A 20,242-nucleotide genomic window follows, 5' to 3' on the forward strand; every position below is an offset into this window, starting at 1 on the left:
AAAAAAGTCTAAGAAGGCCACAGAACAAGAAGAGTCATCCAGTAGCATCATTCTGAATGCCATTCACAACCTGTCACGTACGATTGATACCCAAAGTGAACATTTCCAGGCTCTGGAATGGCAGCTGAAAGAAAACACTGATGCTGTAGTGAAGGTGAAAGAATCGGTGGAAGCTAATACATCAGCCTTGAAAGGAATAATTGAAGATGTAGACTAACTAAAACTACAAATGGCTGCTCTTCAGAAGGAGAACGTAACGCTCCGTGAGACTTGGTTGGAGCAGGAAAGATACAAGCGGAGATGGTCATTAAGGCTGAACGGGTTACCCGAAAAAGCAGGTGAAAATATCAGAGATGAAGTGATCAACATCGTGGCTGAAATTGTGCCAGTTTCAGCGGAAAGACTACAAAATGCTGTGGACATCGTGCACAGACTTGGTCAGAACATGAGAGCAGAATGGCCCGGGCAAATTATTTTGCAATTCTCCATGAGAGTTGTTCGCATGTGAGGATCTGCAACAAGCTGAAAATCCGCTTCAGGGACAATTTCTCTGGACAGAGAAGCACATGCTCATCTCTGTCCAAAGGTGGAGGAAACGAGGAAAAGGTCTCAGAGCTTCCCTGAGGGATGGATATGAAGTCATAGACGTGTGATCGGATGAAGAAACGCACCACTTTCTGATCCACCCAGCTGAGGTGCTGTCGGGTGTTAATTCTGTATAATTTATGCAGAAGCTTTAAAGCCTTCACGTTTACGACCAGTTCTGCTTGTTAAAGTTATAAAACTATTCAGTAAGCAGCATGTCTGCATTAAACTTTAATTACTTTAGATGTTTGACGACCACAAGTGTAATTTCCTAAAGGTTTCTCATTTACATAAATCCTATGTAAGTTTTTATATGCTCATAAGGTATTCTGGATGGTGATTTCTTTGTTTTCTTTAAATGTTAGAGGTTTAAGAAATAACACAAAGCGCAAAGCAACTTTTGTTTTTGCAAGGAAAAGCCAAGAGTTCATTTTTTTCTACAGGAGACACTCTACTGAAAACGATGTTAATTTCTGGAAATCCCAATGGGATATGTGTCACAGATCAGAATGTGGTTATGTGCACGCATGCACGCACGTGAATGTGACAGAGGTGTAGCAGAGAGCCGTCGCCACACATGAGCCCGTAGCACCCCCATAAAAATACCGAGCTCCTCCACAGCACCTGCAGAAAACAATCTCTGGAGTTTAATGCACATTGATGCAGATTGTTTCGATGTCATGTGATGTGAGTAACGTCTTCCTGATTGGTCCGCAGAGAGGAGCAGCAGAGCTCAGAGGTCCTCCATGTTCCGTCTGCTCAGCAACCTCAAACCCAGCTGGGCCTCATCTTCATGGTCTGGTGACTTCCATAATATCTCCATGCTGCACTTTGACACCAACAAACACTATGATGATGTTTCTCCTCTCTTTTATTTTGTATTTTAGATGCTGGAGGAGAACATTGTTACTTATGTTAAAGAGGAGCTGAAGGAGCTCCAGGAGGTTCTCTGTACAAATGAGGCAGACTGCGTGGACAGACAGCGTGAGGATGAGGAGGTCCCGGGTGAGGATGAGGAGGTCCCAGGTGAGGATGAGGAACAGAGGAGGAGCAGCAGAGAAGCTGTTGTGACACTTGCAGTGCGCTTCCTGAGGAGAATGAAGCAGGACCATCTGGCTGATGTGCTGCAGAACAGTAAGAGGAACTCATGGTTCATGGCCTATACGAGGTCTATTAGAAAAGTATCCAACCTTATTTTTTTCAAAAACCATATGGATTTGAATCACGTGTGATTGCGTCAGACAAGCTTGAACCCTCGTGCGCATGCGTGAGTTTTTTCACGCCTGTCGGTTGCATCATTCCACTGGAATATCCGGACATTCCACTGTTAAAGGAGATTTTGTAATGAAAGACGTGCAGACGGATTCGCGCGTCAGAAGGCAGCCGCTCATCGCGCGGCGCCACAGCAAAACACCTCTGTTGGAAGCATTACAGGACAAGTTTGAACATGCCCAGCTGTTAAACAATTTCTCGGATACTCACTCGACTGAAAGCCATCGAAAACCGCCTGAATCTTACGAAATGGTCATCAACACGGAGGTGTTTGCTTGTGGCGCCGCGCCATGAGCGGCTGGGTGGCGACGCGTGGAATCCGTCCGCATATCTTTCATTACAAAATCTCCTTTAAACAGTGGAATGTCTGCTAAACTGCTGATCCCGACCTCTTCTGAAACTTCTCTGCTCTCTCACGACGTCCTGGGTCAACAGAGGCTTAAATTTGGAAGTTTTCAGCTCGAAACAGGCTGACGACGGCGGCTCGGGGCGCGGCGCGCCGTCCAGCGGCATGGGCTGTCCTTAAAGCGACAGTAACACTCCATAATCTCTCATCAGCCGTTAAAATTTTCACCGAAAACCGTCTGAATTTCTCGAATGGTGTCCACTTGGATGTGCCTTACAGTTTCTGAAAAAATTTTGATCAAGCAAAGCGCCAGTCTCTCAGGAAGAAGTCAGACAAAGGAATTCCAACGGGAGGGGTGGACCAGTGCTCACTCAAAGCCTGCCCACAGGTGAATGACGCAACCGACAGGCGTGAAAAAACTCACGCATGCGCCCGAGGGTTCAAGCTTGTCTGACGCAATCACATGTGATTCAAATCCATATAGTTTTTGAAAAAAATAAAAAGGTCGGTTTCTTTTCTAATAGACCTCATATATATATATAATAATATATATAATATATATATATAAAAAAGATAAGACTTTGTCGATCTCAGTGGAGAAATTCACATGTTACGTCAGCTCTTAAAAAAAACACACAAGATGGGTGCAAGTAGAGGAAAATGTGCGTCAAACAGCGTGTGCAAGGATAAGCAATAATAATAATACTTGTAACAGTACAATAAAATGAGAACGTGAGGTAGAAATAGAATATATATATATATGTATGTATATATATATGTATGTATGTATGTATGTATATATGTATGTATGTATGTATGTATGTATGTATGTATATATGTATATATATATATATATATATGTGTATATATATATATATATATATATATATATATATATATGTGTATATATATGTGCATACATAATAAACATGATTGGAATTGAAAAAGACAGGAGCATCTTAGTGGAATTTAGATGTGATAAGGTGACATTAGTGCTGGGATTTGTAAACAAGTTGTTATTGCACGTGATTTGTGGACATATTATTGCATGTGGTTATTTTAGTGTTATTGTACAGTCTGACAGCAGGAGGGAGGAATGACCTGTGTTATCGTTCCTTCTTGCACTGAGGGTGCCTCAGTCTGTCACTGAACGAGCTGTCCAGTGCAAAGGGTGGGGGGAGTTGTCCATTATGGAGTTGAACTTGGCTAACACCCTCCTCTCAGCCCAACAGATTGTAGCCAAATTTATTGGCTGTGATCATAATAAAGTAAATCTTATTTATCACATTATACTATGTAAACGTTTGGAAACCCCTGATAATTTTCATGATTTTCCTTTATAAATCATTGGTTGTCTGGATCAGAAATTTCAGTTAAATATACATATAGCAGACAAACACACTGATATTTTAGAAATGAAATGAAGTTTATAGGATTTACAGAAAGTGTGCAATAATTATTTAAACAAAATTGGCCAGGTGCATAAATTTGGACACCCTTGTCATTTTGATTTGTATACATTTAGCACTAATTATTGGAACATAAAATTGATTTGGTAAGATCATTCACCCTTGACCTCCTTACACAGGTGAATCCAATGATGACAAAGGGTATTTAAGGTGGCTATTTGCAAATGTTTCCCCTCTTTGCATCTCTTCTAATGAGTGGCAACATGGGAGCCTCTAAACAACTCTCAAATGACCTGAAAACAAAGTGTTCAACGTCATGGTTTAGGGGAAGGATACAAAAGCTATCTCAGAGATTTCAGCTGTCAGTTTCCACTGTGTGGATCGGGAGGTCTGGGCGGCTTTGCTTGAGCTGCTGCCCCCGCAACCCGACTCTGGATAAAGCGGAAGAAAATGGATGGATGGATGGATGGAATTTCCACTGTGAGGAACATCGTGAGCAGGGTTCATCAGCATTATAACAGTCCTTTAGGCTGTTATAATAAAAAAAATTACACTGCAGTTGGGCCATGACATTGTTTCTGAGGTTGTGTAATGGGAAATAATCATTTCTCTGTTGATTGTGGAGCCGCTGGTTCTGATGTAGAAGCAGTGCATCCACAATTTATTTATCAACCTGTACCAAAGCCACTGCTGCCTTTTCTGCTGATTAAAGTCTCTAAACGGGACTCTTTTTCTGTGAGAATCATCCACCTCTTCACACGGACAGTTTTTATTCATTCGTCATTAACGTGCCTTTTTTGTGGTGCAGCTAACGACGTGGTTCTCTGCCGTGGTCTGGAACCTTAATATCTCCCACTTCTCTGGTTCCTAAACTAAAGTTAGTGTCCCTCGTGACAATAACAATAATAATAATGATGATGATGCTGTGTGTTGCAGGATTTGCTGCAGCTCTCTGCCGAGGTGGAACGACGGATCGTTCTGCAATCAATAACTTCACAGTGAATTGCCATTTTAAATCAAATGACACTTCTTTCCAAATGTTGTAAAACAGACAAATTACAACCTCATCTGAAAAAAGCAGCTTTTCCCCAAAATGTGACATCTTCTGTTCTGTCAGGGAGAACTTATCCCAGTGAGTCTCAGTGCTCCAGTCTGAGCACAGCAGTGCAACAGCACTCCAGGCACGAGTATTATAGGGGAGGCCGGGACCAAAGTAACATTTAACATTTATATCCCTCTGAAACACTGTTGCCTGTATTTTGAGGGCCAAATTTTAAGTAAAGCCAATGTTTATGTTTTTTAAAATCTTTGTTACAGCCTTACTTTAAAGCCAAAAGAAAGATGCATCTAACCAAAACATGGAAGAGTGTAGAAATGTGTGTCACTGCACAGGAGCTAATTTATACACCGCAGTTTACTATAGAAAATCCTTACAAATGTTTTTTTTAACTTCAAGATTAATTTCTGATTCCTCTACATTTTGAAGTTTAAACAAAACACCAAAGAAGGCCCTTTATAAACCCATAAAGCAAAAGCTTCAGCGGGGTCAAAGCCTAAGCAGTCCTGAACCTCTGACTTCTTAACGTGATTTTTCCATCCCATTACGCTGAGAAAATATCCTGCTGAGAACTCTGGTGAGGAAATGGAAGACTGCAGGCACAGTATTAGTTAAGGCCCGAAGTGGCAGGCCAAGAAAAATCTCAGATAAGCTGAAGCGAAGGATGGTGAGAACAGTCAGTCAACGCACAGACCTGCTCCAAAGACCTACAACATGATCTTGCTGCAGATAGTGTCTCTGTGCATTGTTCAAATATACAGAGCACTTTGCACAAAGAGATGCTGTATGATGCTGTAATGCAGAGGAAGCCTTTTCTGTGTACTTGCCACAAACAGAGTGGCTTGAGGTATGTTAAAGCACATTTGGACAAGCCAGCTTCATTTTGGAATAAGGTGCTGTGGACTGATTACTAACTAAACTAACTAAAATTGAGTTATTTGGACATAACAAGGTGCGGTGTGCATGGCTGAAAAAGAACATAGCATTCCAAGAAAAACACTTGCTACTTACAGTAAAATTTGGAGGTGGTTCCATCATCATGCTGTGGGGCTGTGTGGCCAGTGCAGGTACTGGGAATCTTGTTAAAGTTGAGGGTCACCAGGATTCCAGTCAATATCAGCAGATTCTTGAGAACAATGTTCATGAATCAGTGAAAAAGTTGAAGTTGCTCCTGGGCTAGATCTTTCAACAAGACGATGACCCTAAACACGCCTCAAAATCTACTAAGGCATTCATGCAGAGAAACAAGTACAATGTTCTGGAATGGCCATCACAGTCCCAGCAACTCCACATTACATGGAGAAATATGGAAGGGGTGGGATTTGGACAGAGAACCTTCCACACCGAAACCAAGTGCATTAACCACTTGGACACCACTCCTGCACTTCAATTGGACACTTCCTCTGCACTGGATGCACTGTGGCGTAAGGGAAGCGTAGGCCTCCCCATGGGGCCTGGGCCGAGTAGTAGGTCACCCCCATGGAGGAGGACGGGGCAAGCCCTATGGGTATGTCCAGATCCAGGTAAGCTGGACTGAAGCGGTCCACTGAAATGAAATATGCTCGGCTTTACAGAGTTTTTGTCCCCTGTCTTCAATACGCAAAATGGGCCATCATAGGAAGGCTGCAGTGGTCCCCTGTGAGCATCATGACTGCAGGCGTGAGGGAGTGTAGGAAGACGGAAGGCCGTGCTGTGAAGTAGGCACATGTGCGAAAAGCATAACCTTGTGCTGAAGTTCACTCCATTGGTGGGAAGCCAACCAGAGGGTGGTGGTGTCAGGAATGAAATGTCCTGGGACCAAAACTGTGCTGATAAGGACTGGAGGTCCTCTTTAAGGGCAGTTCATAGGCCCAACATGACCCACGGGAGTCTGTCCACCCAACCACTGTCTGTTAAGCTGGCCCACAGAGAAGCCTTCATAGAGCAATAAAAGTGCTCACACAGTCCATTAGCCTGTAGGTGATATGCAGTGGTCCAGTGGAGCGTCACACCCAGGGTGTCTGCAGTTGCATTCCAGAGTGCGGATGTAAACTGTGAGCCCCTGTCAGAAGATCAGATGGAGTGCCGAATCATGCGACCCAATAAAACTTGTCTGCTTCCTCTGCCAGTGTGCGGCAGTCAGTGATGGTGGTGTTGGCTAAAGCTGCATGCACCTGAGGGCAGAGTGGCCGCAAGAATAGGTGGCTGAAGAAGAAATCAGGCCTGTCCTCCCCCAGGAGTTGCAACATTTTGTCCATAAGCTCAGAGGGTTTGCTGCCCCCTACGCTGTGCAGAGAATAAAGCCTGCTGGCCCTCTCAGCATCAGACAGTTCAAATGTCTTTTAAAAAGGTGAGCCTTGAGAGCTGCGCATTTATTTACTGCAGGGGGATTTTCAGGAGACTAACCAGTCTTGTCGCTGTGGAACTGCTGCGGGCCGATACGACATACTAGTACTTTGTGTCATCCGCGGTGATCTCCCAAAGTGCAAACTGCGCCTCTGTTGGGTGAAGTGATGGTCTAGTGGTTAAAGCGTTGGGCTTGAGACCAAGGGATCCTTGGTTCAAATCCCAGCCTGACTGGAAAATCACTAAGGGCCCTTGGGCAGGGTCCTTAATCCCGGTGTGTAGTGAGTACCTGGTATGGCAGCACCCTCACATCAGGGTGAATGTGAGGTATTATTTGTAAAGCACTTTGAGCGTCTGATGTTGATGGAAAAGTGCTATATAAATGGAGTCCATTTTCTGTTTGAGCGAGCCAAGCCGAAGACGACTACTCCCTTCAAAGACGCAGTGTTCGGTGTCATGATCACATTGGATTGTCCTTCAAAAATGTTCAAAAGGCAGATGTCGTGGTCACCAGTGTGAAAATTGCGATGGAGATGTGGCAGTTTCTCATATCGACAATGCAACGGTATGTCATTTATTTTTTCTCCTTTGGTTCACTGTAAAGCACAACTCGGCACTGCCCCTTAACAACACAGGGGTTCTGATGGGAAACATCAAAGATGAGACGCTTTGACATGTGCCTCACACCTTGTTGTCACATGCACAACATGAACAAGAAACAGTTCAACCCTCCCAGTCAACAACACAGCGGTCCCAACAAAGAAACTTCAAAGCAGCAGAGACACTTTGATGTGCTCCACAAACCTCTCAGCATGTTATCACATGCATAACAGAAAACATACACTAACCACAGGTTACAACCTGGTATGGTGAATTATGTCCACAATGTTCATTATGTGTTGAATGTTTGCCACAATGCGCTTTGTGTCCCTTTCACACCAAAGCTCCACATCACAGCAGGTTTCAGGTTTAATAAATTTCTATCTCCCACTATTTTTTATTTATTATTTTTATTTTTTTGTGCATTTCTGCTTTTTGGTTCAATGCTTTGCTTAACTTAACAAGGCCAAAAATCTGAAAAACTGACAGCTGTACTCCTGCCTTTATGGGCAACTTCACTTGTTCTGTAAACAGGAAATGACATAATTATTCAATAACACATCTGTGCTGTTAGTTCTTGCAGGAACTCTGAGGTTCGCTGAGGTTTGTCAGGATAAACTCAAGTTGAATGTAAAGCAGACGTTTGAGCGTGTGTTTGAGGGGATCTCTAAGGCTGGAAAGGCGACTCTTCTGAAGGAGATCTACACAGAGCTCTACATCACAGAGGGCGGGGCTTCAGAGGTCAACGAGGACATGATCAGACAGATCGAAGCAGCATCCAGGAAAACAGACACACCACAAAGAACCATCACATGTGAAGACATCTTTAAAGGCTCAGTTGACACACAGCCACCAATCAGAGCGGTGCTGACAAAGGGCGTGGCCGGCATCGGAAAAACAGTCTTAACACAGAAGTGGACTCTGGACTGGGCTGAAGGACGAACCAACCAGGACTTCCACTTCATATTTCCATTCACTTTCAGAGAGCTGAATGTGCTGATAGAGAAGTTGTTCAGCTTGGTGGAACTTGTTCATCACTTCTTTCCTGAAACCAAAGAAGCAGGAATCTGCAGCTTCCAACACTTACAGGTCTTGATCATCTTGGACGGTCTGGATGAATGTCGCCTCCCTCTGGACTTCCACAGCAATGACATCCTGACTGATGTCACAGAGTCGAGCTCAGTGGATGTTCTGCTGACAAACCTCATCAGGAAGAACCTGTTTCCCTCTGCTCGCCTCTGGATCACCACACGACCTGCAGCAGCCAATCAGATCCCTCCTGAGTGTGTGGACATGGTGACAGAGGTCAGAGGCTTCACTGACCCTCAGAAGGAGGACTACTTCAGGAAGAGATTCAGAGAGGAGGAACAGTCCAGAAGAATCATCTCCTACATGAAGACATCACGAAGCCTCCACATCATGTGTCACATCCCAGTCTTCTGCTGGATCACTGCTACAGTTCTGGAGGACGTGTTGGACACCAGAGACACACCAGAGCTGCCAGAGACCCTGACTGAGATGTACATCTACTTCCTGGTGGTTCAGTCCAAAGTGAAGAAGGTCAAGTATGATGGAGGAGCTGAGGCAGATCCACTGTGGAATCCAGAGAACAGAGAGATGATTGTGTCTCTGGGAAAACTGGCTTTTGAGCAGCTGCAGAAAGGGAACCTGATCTTCTATGAAGAGGACCTGACAGAGTGTGGCATCAATATCAGAGCAGCCTCAGTGTACTCAGGAGTCTTCACACAGATCTTTAAAGAGGAGAGAGGACTCTACCAGGACAGGGTCTTCTGCTTCGTCCATCTGAGTGTTCAGGAGTTTCTGGCTGCTCTTTATGTCCATCTGACCTTCATCCAGTCTGGAGTCAATCTGCTGTCAGAAAAACAAAAAAAATCCAAAAAGATTAAAATAGTTAAACCTAAATTACAGCGTCTCCATCAGAGTGCTGTGGACGAGGCCTTACAGAGTCCAAATGGACATCTGGACTTGTTCCTGCGCTTCCTTCTGGGTCTGTCCCTGAAGACCAATCAGACTCCCCTACGAGGCCTGATGTCACAGACAGACAGAACCTCATCAACCAATCATGAAACAGTGGAGTTCATCAAGAAGAAGCTCGATGAGACTCTCTCAGGAGAGCGAAGCGTCAATCTGTTCTACTGTCTGAATGAACTCAAGGATCGTTCTCTCGTGGATCAGATCCAAAAGTACCTAAGATCAGGAAGTCTGGGCAGAAAGAATCTGTCTCCTGCTCATTGGTCGGCTCTGGTCTTCATCTTACTGTCATCTGAAAGCAATCTGGAGGTGTTTGACCTGAAGAAATACTCTGCTTCACACGAGGTGCTCCTGAGGCTGCTGCCAGTGATCAAAGCTTCTCAGAAAGCTTCGTAAGGACTGAGACACTCTGATGTTTCAACAATGACATTGTCATTGTTATTTCAACAGAACTGAAATTGTTTGAATCGTTTCTGCAGGTTGTCTGGCTGTAATCTGTCAGAGAAGCTGTGATGTTCTGCAGTCGGTTCTCAGCTCTCAGTCCTCCAGCCTGAGAGACCTCGACCTGAGTAACAACGAGCTGCAGGACTCAGGAGTGATGAGTCTGTCCAAGGGACTGAAGAGTCCACACTGTCAACTGGAAATGCTCAGGTCAGGGTCTAACTTTGACCTAAAATGGTTCAAAATGTTTCTTTATCTTTCAAACCTTTTTACCAGTTTCATGTTGTACAACACTCAAGTCTGAAATAGAACAATAGGATTTTATTCTTGGCTGGTTAGAAGCAGAGCCTGACCGATACAGATTTTTTTGAGGGCCAATACTGATACCGATATTGGGGAGTAAATAAAAATTTATGATACTAATATATCTCAACATATATACAAACTAAAGTTAATGAGGCTTGATGTTTTACAGTTTAAACATAAACATCACTTAGCATTTGCATAAATTAGACTTCTCACCCATTTTGGCCACGTCGAGCTGGTGGCATAGTGACCATTTGTCTCTTGTCACTGTAAAAAAAAAAAAAAACACCCTGATTGAAAATGAATATCAGCTGGTCACTTTGCCTCTATTTCTCGTAGTTAATGTGACTGAAGGGTGATGGGGGTCCCAGCCACGCTTGGCAGCATTGCAAACCTCCCTCTGCTGGACAAACTATGTAATGACACCATTTCCAACATTAATGTGTTTTTCTGACTTGTCTAATTGGTAAAATATAAGTTTTCATATCACAAAAAATAGCACCAATGTAGATATGGTCATGAAATATGGAAATATGGTCATATCCGATGATACCATTGGCCATCTTTTGGGCTCTAGTTGAAAGGTCTTATGTTCAGTTCCAGCAAAGATCGCAGGTCCTTTCTTTCTCCCAGGCCTCATTCATCAAACTACTGCGCTTAGAAAAACAAACAAAATTGCGTAAGTGTTGTTTGAATTGATTGAATTTATTAGGCACATATAAGCTAACAAAAATACCTTGTACAAAAACAAACAAAACTCGTGGACAAAGTAGTTAAAAGAAAAAAGAAAACAATGTACATAGTGTCCAAAAGACATAGGCAGAAGCAACGCTTATCAGCACCTACACCCCTCCCCCCCATACGAACGATCATTTCCAAACAAAATCTGAAGTGAAGTCACATATTTCCCAAACAGCTCCTATTACCTGCTCGTTACCACCATTCGTACTCATCTCAGTAAGTATTCAATTTATTTTATAAAGCGCCAAAATACAATGTAAGTCCCCCCAAGGCGCTTCACAAGGTCAAGGTCTAACGTCACTAACGCCCCTGAGTAAGCACGTAGACAACGGTGATAAAGAAAAACTCCCTCAGGCATATCAGCTGGTGATAAATCCTACATATTCTAAAGCATGTGCTTGTGCACGTTCACAGTCATTTGCATCAGAAACTCCCTCGGTTAAACGTATTGATGTTAGAAGACATAGTTTCTCTGAACTGCGTTTTCTTTCCCCTCACAATATGGCTGCCGCAGTGACAAATCTTGTGATTGTTTCTCATCATGTCTGCAGGTTATCAGACTGTAATCTGTCAGGGAGGAGCTGTGAAGTTCTGTCATCAGTTCTCAGTTCTCAGCCCTCCAGTCTGAGAAAACTGGACCTGGGCAACAATGAGCTGCAGGATTCAGGACTGAAGCTTCTGTCTGTGGGACTGGAGAGTCCATGCTGTCAACTGGAATCTCTCAGGTCAGGACTCAGAGTTTGTCGGAAAGGATACTTTTACTTAGAAACAATTTTCAGTGTTCAGATATGTAGGATGTGAGTCGTGGCCATATTCAAGGTATGACAGGGCAGCAGTTAGCACTTGTCTCACAGTAAGAAGGTCTTGGGTTCAGTTCCAACCAAGCTGAGGGCCTTTGTGAACCTGGGCTCAGCCTGCACATTGTGTGGCAATGAGTGTAACGGCCCAGGACCCCACCACAGAGAACCATAACATTACGGAGGACCCCACCACAGAGAATATGACGGAGGACCCCACCGCAGAGAACCACTACACGACAGAGGACCCCCACCGCAGAGAACCACTACACGACAGAGGACCCCACCGCAGAGACCACTACACGACGAGGACCCCACCGCAGAGAACCACTACACGACAGAGGACCCCACCGCAGAGAATGCAGAGAATATATTGATCATTAAATATTTGTGATTTTATTGGTAATGACTTTATAATGAAGTCACGCAGAAGTCAAAACACTATTTGTATATTTATTTGTATATTTCTATGTTGTGTGGTGCACCTTTCATTCTAAATGTGCCATAAAAATGCTGAACGCAAACACTGACAATTTGAAGTGCAATTTTATCAGTGTGCTCCTAAATAAGTCATATTTCAAAACAATCCCGTGAGAATTTCTCTAAATATGACAGAAGTGATGGTAGAAGATGCAGTTTCTCTATAATATGTTTTCACAATAAAACAGATAGATAGATAGATAGATAGCTTTTATTATCATTGTCATTACAAGATCTCCGCACTCACATTCCACATACAAACAGCAATTGATCTACAATTATTACTTGTTTACCGTAATAATGGCACACATCAGAATTAGGACAACACATACACATTTGACTTTATGTGCACTAAACTTGAAACAGTCCGTTTCCCAATTGAGGCGATGTGAGTGTTTGTAGCCGCTGCAACTGTCAAGTTGCGCCACCAGGCCAGCTTGAGAGGACGAGGCCTGCCGCAGGGAGGGAGGGGCAGGAAGAGTGATAAGAGGAGAGGCTGGAGCATGCTTCGGTCCATGTGTAAGTCTGTCAGTTTATTGTCCTTGTGGGTTGAGATAAGAATGGAGCCAAATAATCTCACCAGAGCCTGGATAAATTCCTCTGGAGGAAAACAGTGAGCAATTGACCTTGATGCCTGTAGTGTTGCAGCCGAGCAGTGAAAAACACTTTTTACAGTTCCACTCACTCAGCCAAATCCCAATTTTGAATTAAGAATATTCACCGGCCTCTGAAACCTTCAGCTTCAACTGCAAGGCACGCATCAGCTCCAAGGTGTCATCCAATTTGCGTCTGAGTTCAAGAGTCAACGCAATCTGAGAATGCACTGCCTTGCCGACCTCGTTAATCATGATGGACAAGCGAGGGCCCGTGGTTCTTGATGTTGCCGTCTTGCCAATTTTCCGGTAGACCAGGGCAGCACATAAGCCAAAAAGTACCAGCCCTGCTACCATAAGACCAAAAATGAATAGGTCCTTGACGTCCTCCACAGAGAAAGGCGCCAAGCATGCCACACGCCAGGAACTCCAGGAGTCGAGGACATAGCCCACAGGATACATTCCATCTGGGCAGGCAGGATCCCCGGTTCTGACCTTCTTGTAGAAAAAAATGGTGTCAATAGCATTCAGAGACCAGCTGATCAATTCCATGGTTAATCCAATAGTAGTCCAATAGATCCAGAATCTAATAGTTTTGAGGAATTCACAAGTCTGGTGAAGTAGGGACTTGAAGGTTAAAAGCAGAGAGATAAGGGATGAGTGGAGGAGATGCGACCGCCCTCGTCAGAGTCCCAAGCACACACATCCAAATCCGGTTCATAATTTGGTTTCACTGAATAAAAACACTTTAATGTGTTTGTCTGTCTGAGGTTGAACACGGTGACGCAGATATTTTATTGTTCCTCATCATGTCTGCAGGTATCTGACTGTATCTGTCATGGAGGAGCTGTGAAGTTCTGCAGTCAGTCCTGAGGTCTCACTCCTCCAGGTCTGAGGGAACTGGACCTGAGTGACAATGAGCTGCAGGATTCAGGAGTGAAGCTTCTGTCTGCTGGACTGCAGAGTCCACGCTGTCACCTGCAAAAACTCAGGTCAGGACTCAGTGTGCAGCTTTGCTTCCCGTCTTGTTGTGTGATGTTCGTTAAATGGCTTCCAAACAGAAGGTCCCTGTGATCCGATGGCCATGTGACTCTGGATTAGTATGAGGATATGTATGAGCATCTGGTATTAAACCTGTTGCAAACCAACATGGGATCCAGACGGTTTCATCATTCACTGAGCTTGTTACTGTCACTGTGAACCAGCCCCTCCTGCAGCAGACATCAGTGTGTCCGTGCTGCTGCAAAGTGGGGACGTCCCGACATTGTCCTCACATTGTGTCTGCTGGTTTGTGTGTCTGCAGGCTGTCAGGCTGTCTGATCACACATGAAGGCTGTGCTTCTCTGGCCTCAGCTCTGACCTCCAACCCCTCCCACCTGAGAGAGCTGGACCTGAGCTACAACCATCCAGGAGACTCGGTGAGGCTGCTCTCTGCTGGACTGGAGGATCCACACTGGACTCTGGCTTCTCTCAGGTATGGAGAGGCTGCAGGCAGAGATACAGTCTGCTAGAAGAGCTCCACATGGAAGCATTTAGGGCATTTTTTTTTTTTTTATTAGTTTGGGAGGTCTTGAGATTTATACTTTGGTGTGACTTATAGCCCCCCCAAAAAATCATACATTCATGCAAAATAATAGCAATAACTATTTACATCAGGTTTTCTCATGAATCAATTCACAAAACAAAAGTAACTCTAATTTTAAAAAGTACACTATAACAATGGATTAAAAAATGGCAAATTAAAGAGCTGTTTAAAAAAGGCAAGTGGACTCACGTTTTTATTGTAGTGTTTCCAACAGTCTGTTAAGTAACAGCACATGCTGGGGTGTGCACATGGCTAAAACTGCCCCCAGGGAAACACTGTGTTAACAAGGGAGTTCAATATACAATGTGCAGCTTAAACTTCGCAGTGACATTTTGGGGAGGTGATGGTCTAGTGGTTAAGCGTTGGGCTTGAGACCAGTGGATCCTTGGATCAAATCCCAGCCTGACTGGAAAATCATTAAAGGCCCTTAGTGATTAATCCTTTAGTTGCTCCCAGTGTGTAGTGAGCACCTTGTATAGCAGCACCCTCACATCGGGGTGAATATAGGCATTATTGTAAAGTGCTTTGAGCGTCTGATGCAGATGGAAAAGTGCTTTATAAATGCAGTCCATTTACCATTCACCTCTTCAAGAGATATTTTTGACAGGTGCAATTTATTTGCCAGAAAAAAAGCAGTACTTGTTGGTATCATGAGGCAACAGAAAGTGAATGCACCATAGACTTCTAAAAACATGCTCGAAAGTTGCATTGCTACAAATACAGTGAGGAAAATAAGTATTTGAACACCCTGCGATTTTGCAAGTTCTCCCACTTAGAAATCATGGAGGGGTCTGAAATTTTCCTCTTAGGTGCATGTCCACTGTGAGAGACATAATCTAAAAAAAAAAAAAAAAAAAAAAATCCAGAAATCACAATATATGGTTTTTTAATAATTTATTTTTATGGTACTGGTGCAAATAAGTATTTGAACACCTGTGAAAATCAATGTTAATATTTGGTACAGTAGCCTTTGTTTGCAATTACAGAGGTCAAACGTTTCCTGTAGTTTTTCACCAGGTTATCACACACTGCAGCAGGGATTTTGGTCCACTCCTCCATACAGATCTTCTTTAGATCAGCCTGGTTACTGGGCTGTCGCTGAGAAACACAGAGTTTAAGCTCCCTCCAAAGATTTTCTATTGGGTTTAGGTCTGGAGACTGGAGAGGCCACTCCAGAACCTTGATATGCTTCTTACGGAGCCACTCCTTGGTTATCCTGGCTGTGTGCTTCGGGTCATTGTCATGTTGGAAGACCCATCCACGACCCATCTTCAATGCTCTAACTGAGGGAAGGAGGTTGTTTCCCCAAAATCTCGCAATACATGGCCCCGGTCACCCTCTCCTTAATACAGTGCAGTCGTCCTGTCCCATGTGCAGAAAAACACCCCCAAAGCATGATGCTTCCACCCCCATGCTTCACAGTAGGGACGGTGTTTTTGGGATGGTACTCAGCATTCTTCTTCCTCCAAACACGGCGAGTGGAATTAAGACCAAAAAGTTCTATTTTGGTCTCATCTGACCACATAACTTTCTCCCATGACTCCTCTGGATCATTCAATGGTCATGGGCAAACTTAAGACGGGCCTGGACTGTCTGTGATGATTAAGCAGGGGAACCTTCCGTGCCATGCGTGATTTTAACCCATGATGTCTTAGTGTATTACCCACAGTAACCTTGGAAACAGTGGTGCCAGCTTTCTTCAGGTCATTGACCAGCTCCTCCCGTGCAGTTCTGGGCTGCTTTTCTTAGGGTCATTGATAGGCCACGAGGTGGAATCTTGCATGGAGCCTCAGTCTGAGGTAGATTGACAGTCATGTTTAGCTTCTTTCATTTTCTAATAATTGCTCCAACAGTTGATCTTTTTTCACCAAGCTGCTTGGCAGTTGCCCTGTAGCCCTTTCTAGCCTTGTGGAGGTCTACAATTTAGTCTCTGGTGTCTTTGGACAGCTCTTTGGTCTTAGCCATGTTAGTAGTTGGAGTCTTACTGATTGTGTGGGGTGGACAGGTGTCTTTATGCAGCTAACAACCTCAAATAGGTGCTTCTAATTTGGAATAATACTTATATGTGGAGTGGAGGTGGACTTTTTAGAGGTGGACTAACAGGTCTGTGAGGGCCAGAATTTCTGCTGATTGGCAGGTGTTCAAATACTTATTTGCAGCAGTAACATACAAATAAACAATTAAAAATCATACATTGTGATTTTCAGTTTTTTTCTTTTTTTAAGATTATGTCTCTCACAGTGGACATACACCTAAGAGGAAATTTCAGACCCCTCCATGATTCTAAGTGGGAGAACTTGCAAAATCGCAGGGTGTTCAAATACTTACTTTCCTCACTGTATTTGTACAGTTCAATATTCAGAGACACCTTACATACTGTAGGTGGCTCCACGTGCACGTACACTCTGCTTGTATACACAGGATACACATGGACACTGTAAGTAGAATGAATTGATAAGAAAAATTTAAAATGAAATAAAAATAAAAACTAATCAAAAATACTAATCCCCAATGAATCTGGTTATTTTTACGTTGCTTTTCTGTTGCAAACCGGGAACACTAAGGAGGGGCTGGCCACATTGGGGTTTGGGGGGGGGGTCTATCTCTATTTGAGACAGAGGAGGAGGACTTTCAGTAACAAAGCACAAAACTGGTAAAACAGTTCTGGCACGAAACATCTGCCAGAAACCTCTCACTTCAGTCACTACTAACCAGTAATGCACTCGTCTGAAGCAGATACCGCTCTTAAGGGCACACATCAAAACACATCCGTGTAGTAGTTAGTAAAATCCTAGTTTGCTTTGTGCTTTGCTTTATGCACAGATTATGCACAATTAGCAACGGAGATGGATACGCTCCAAATGCACTTGTGATATTCACTTTGGACTCTGTGCAGTAGATCATCCAGATAGGGCCCTTAGTTAGACTGATTTACAAGTGAAACCACAACTTAAGCAGTTCAGCATCAGATCTGATTTAGTTGTGATGAAGTCAGATAAAAATAGTGATTGTACAACAGTCATCCACGTGTACACGAGTGCTTTAAATGATGTTGATGCGATCAGTGTCATGTCTGTGGCTACATGACGGAAGATGACATATTGTTCCAACCACTTCTCCTTTCAGTGTGGATCCGCGGGGAGCCCGATGGTTGAGACCAGGTCTGACGAAGTGTGAGTGGGTTTTTACTTTCTGTCACTAAAACACACATGTACATCTGTTCCCATAGAAACCATAAATTGTGACATCACTCACTCTTTTAGATTCAACTGACAATGAAGATGACCACTGACATGTGATATCAGAGATCAAAGTGTTCATTGATAAACTGACTAACTGATAACTACACCTGGACTGTATTAATCAATGAACTAATCAATAATGCCAGCTGTACTGCATTAATCAATAAACTGATTGATTGATAATTGCAGCTGTATTTAATTAATCAATAAACTGATCGATTGATAACTCCAGCTGTATTGGTCTTGTCCATCAGATTTCTATGAACTCACTCTGGATCCAAACACAGCGAACAAAAACCTCAAACTTTCCGACAACAACGCAAAGGGGGAGCGTGTGAAAAAGGATCAGTCCTATCCCAGCCATCCAGAGCGATTTGATCTTTGCCCTCAGGTCCTATGTTCACCTGGTCTGAGTGGCCGTTGTTACTGGGAGGTGGAATGGAGAGGAAATGTTTCAGTAGCTGTGACTTACAGAGGGATCAGAAGAAAAGGAGAAAGCAAAGACTGCTGGCTTGGATTAAATGATCGGTCCTGGAGGCTGGACTGCTTTGATCATGGTTACTCTGTCTGTCACGCCAACAAGCGAACAGAGTTTCGTTGTGGCTGTTTGTCCTCTCACAGAGTCTCAGTGTATTTGGATCATGCTGCTGGCACTCTGTCCTTTTATGAAGTCTTCTCTCATGCTCTGGTCCACATCCACACCTTCTACTCCACATTCACCGAACCTCTGTATGCTGGGTTTGGGTTTTGGTTTGGGTTTGATTTTGGAAATTCACTGTCTCTGTGTCAGCTGTAGGATGGAGAGTCTGGAGGAGGTGTCTCAATTTGTACATAAAATCTGGATTTTAATGTCCTATTTGATCTTATGAACTTAAGTGAATCTGATTTAGAATCAATTTTCATTGAAATATTGTCTGATAGTAGAACAAAAAATCTTATTATTGGCTGTATTTATTAGGCCACCAAATACAGATGTTGTGAACTTCAACCATTGTTTTTCAAATATTCTGGAACTAATTAACAGAGAGGATAAGATCTGTCAAATTCTTGGTGACTTCAATATAAATTTGTTCAATAAGGAAACTCATTGTGCGACTAATGATTTTTTTAAATAATCTTCATGCAAATTACTTGTTTCCTTCAATTACCAAACCGACAAGAGTTACAAAACATTCTGCTACATTAATAGATTAATATCTTATTTAATAATTTAAATTATGTACGGACATCTGGAATATTGTTTACGGATATTTCAGATAATTTCCCAATATTTCAAATTGTGAAATTGGAAAACTGTTATATCCCGAATAAGAAATCAACTACCTACTATAGAAATTTTAATATTACTAATAAAATGAAATTCAAGAGACTAATGGAAAATATTTCCTTTGAAATATATATATATATATATATATATATATATATATATATATATATAATATATATATATATATATATATATATATATATATATATATGGAAACAGATGCCACTTTAGCGTATCAGGTGTTTATGCAAATGTTCAATGAAGTTTATGAAAAATCATTTCCAATCATTAAATTATCTGGTGATACATCCAAAAAGCAAAACCCATGGTTTTCTAGGGGACTACAAAAATCCCTATTCAGAAAAAACAAGCTGTATAAAAATATTCATCATCTCCTTCACCTTTAAATTTATATACTTACAAAGTCTATAAAAAGAAATACAGTACTCTTCTTAGGGCTGCAAAGAGGAAATACTTCAGTGATAATTTCCATAAATCAATAAACTGTTGTGTGGGCCGCCAGAAGAGGAGGTACTGCTGGTCCACCACCAGAGGGCGCCCTGCCTGAAGTGCGGGCTTCAGGCACGAGAGGGCGCTGCCGCCATGGACACAGCCGGGGGTGACAGCTGTCGCTCATTACCTCTTGACAGCTGTCACCTATCTACTCAACATCATCTCACTCCATAAAGACCAGACGTCATCTCCACCTCGTTGCCGAGATATCATACTTCATAGGAGGTAATACTCTCAGCCTTTTTGTGAGATTTGTAACTCTGTTATTGTGAGAATTTGCAGGAGAACCGGTCGTTTGTGAGGAAGCTGTGCAAGACGGCGCTCCTTTTCAGCTGAGATCGCTGCAACATATTGAGTGAGAGGTGGAGGTGGCATTCCCACCGTTGTTGTTACTGGGTGTACACACACCCACACTTGACTGTCTTTGTTCTTCGCCAGCAGTACCAGATCCGACAGTCGGGACGGTGATCACCTGGGAATTCGGGACTTGGCGGCTCCAGTATTCACCAGGTTCTGGGGCGGCGGAAATCGTGTGGTTCCGGCTCTTCTCAGGACAGACGTCTTCTATCCTCGAGCCTGCCCACACGTCACCTCTGTGTATTGACTGTTATGATATTCTGTGATGTCTGTATGTTCGTTGTGCACATTCACACATTAAATTGTTACTTTTTGGCTCATCTATTGACGTTCA

The 20,242-nt window shown here is 43.1% G+C and overlaps 1 protein-coding gene across 1 annotated transcript; it reads left to right on the forward strand.

Moving 5' to 3' along the window:
* The first annotated feature begins 1,472 nt into the window (after positions 1 to 1,472).
* On the forward strand, positions 1,473 to 18,573 carry LOC117518166 (NLR family CARD domain-containing protein 3-like). The gene is made up of 7 exons (XM_034179228.1): positions 1,473 to 1,719; positions 8,169 to 9,978; positions 11,626 to 11,768; positions 13,906 to 13,936; positions 14,248 to 14,418; positions 17,656 to 17,702; positions 18,026 to 18,573. The coding sequence occupies exons 1-7, from the start codon at positions 1,473 to 1,475 to the stop codon at positions 18,565 to 18,567; spliced, it is 2,991 nt and encodes a 996-aa protein (XP_034035119.1). The 3' UTR covers positions 18,568 to 18,573.
* Positions 18,574 to 20,242: the final 1,669 nt, after the last annotated feature.

This window comes from Thalassophryne amazonica, chromosome 1 (genome assembly GCF_902500255.1).
Source record: "Thalassophryne amazonica chromosome 1, fThaAma1.1, whole genome shotgun sequence".
Taxonomy (NCBI): domain Eukaryota; kingdom Metazoa; phylum Chordata; class Actinopteri; order Batrachoidiformes; family Batrachoididae; genus Thalassophryne; species Thalassophryne amazonica.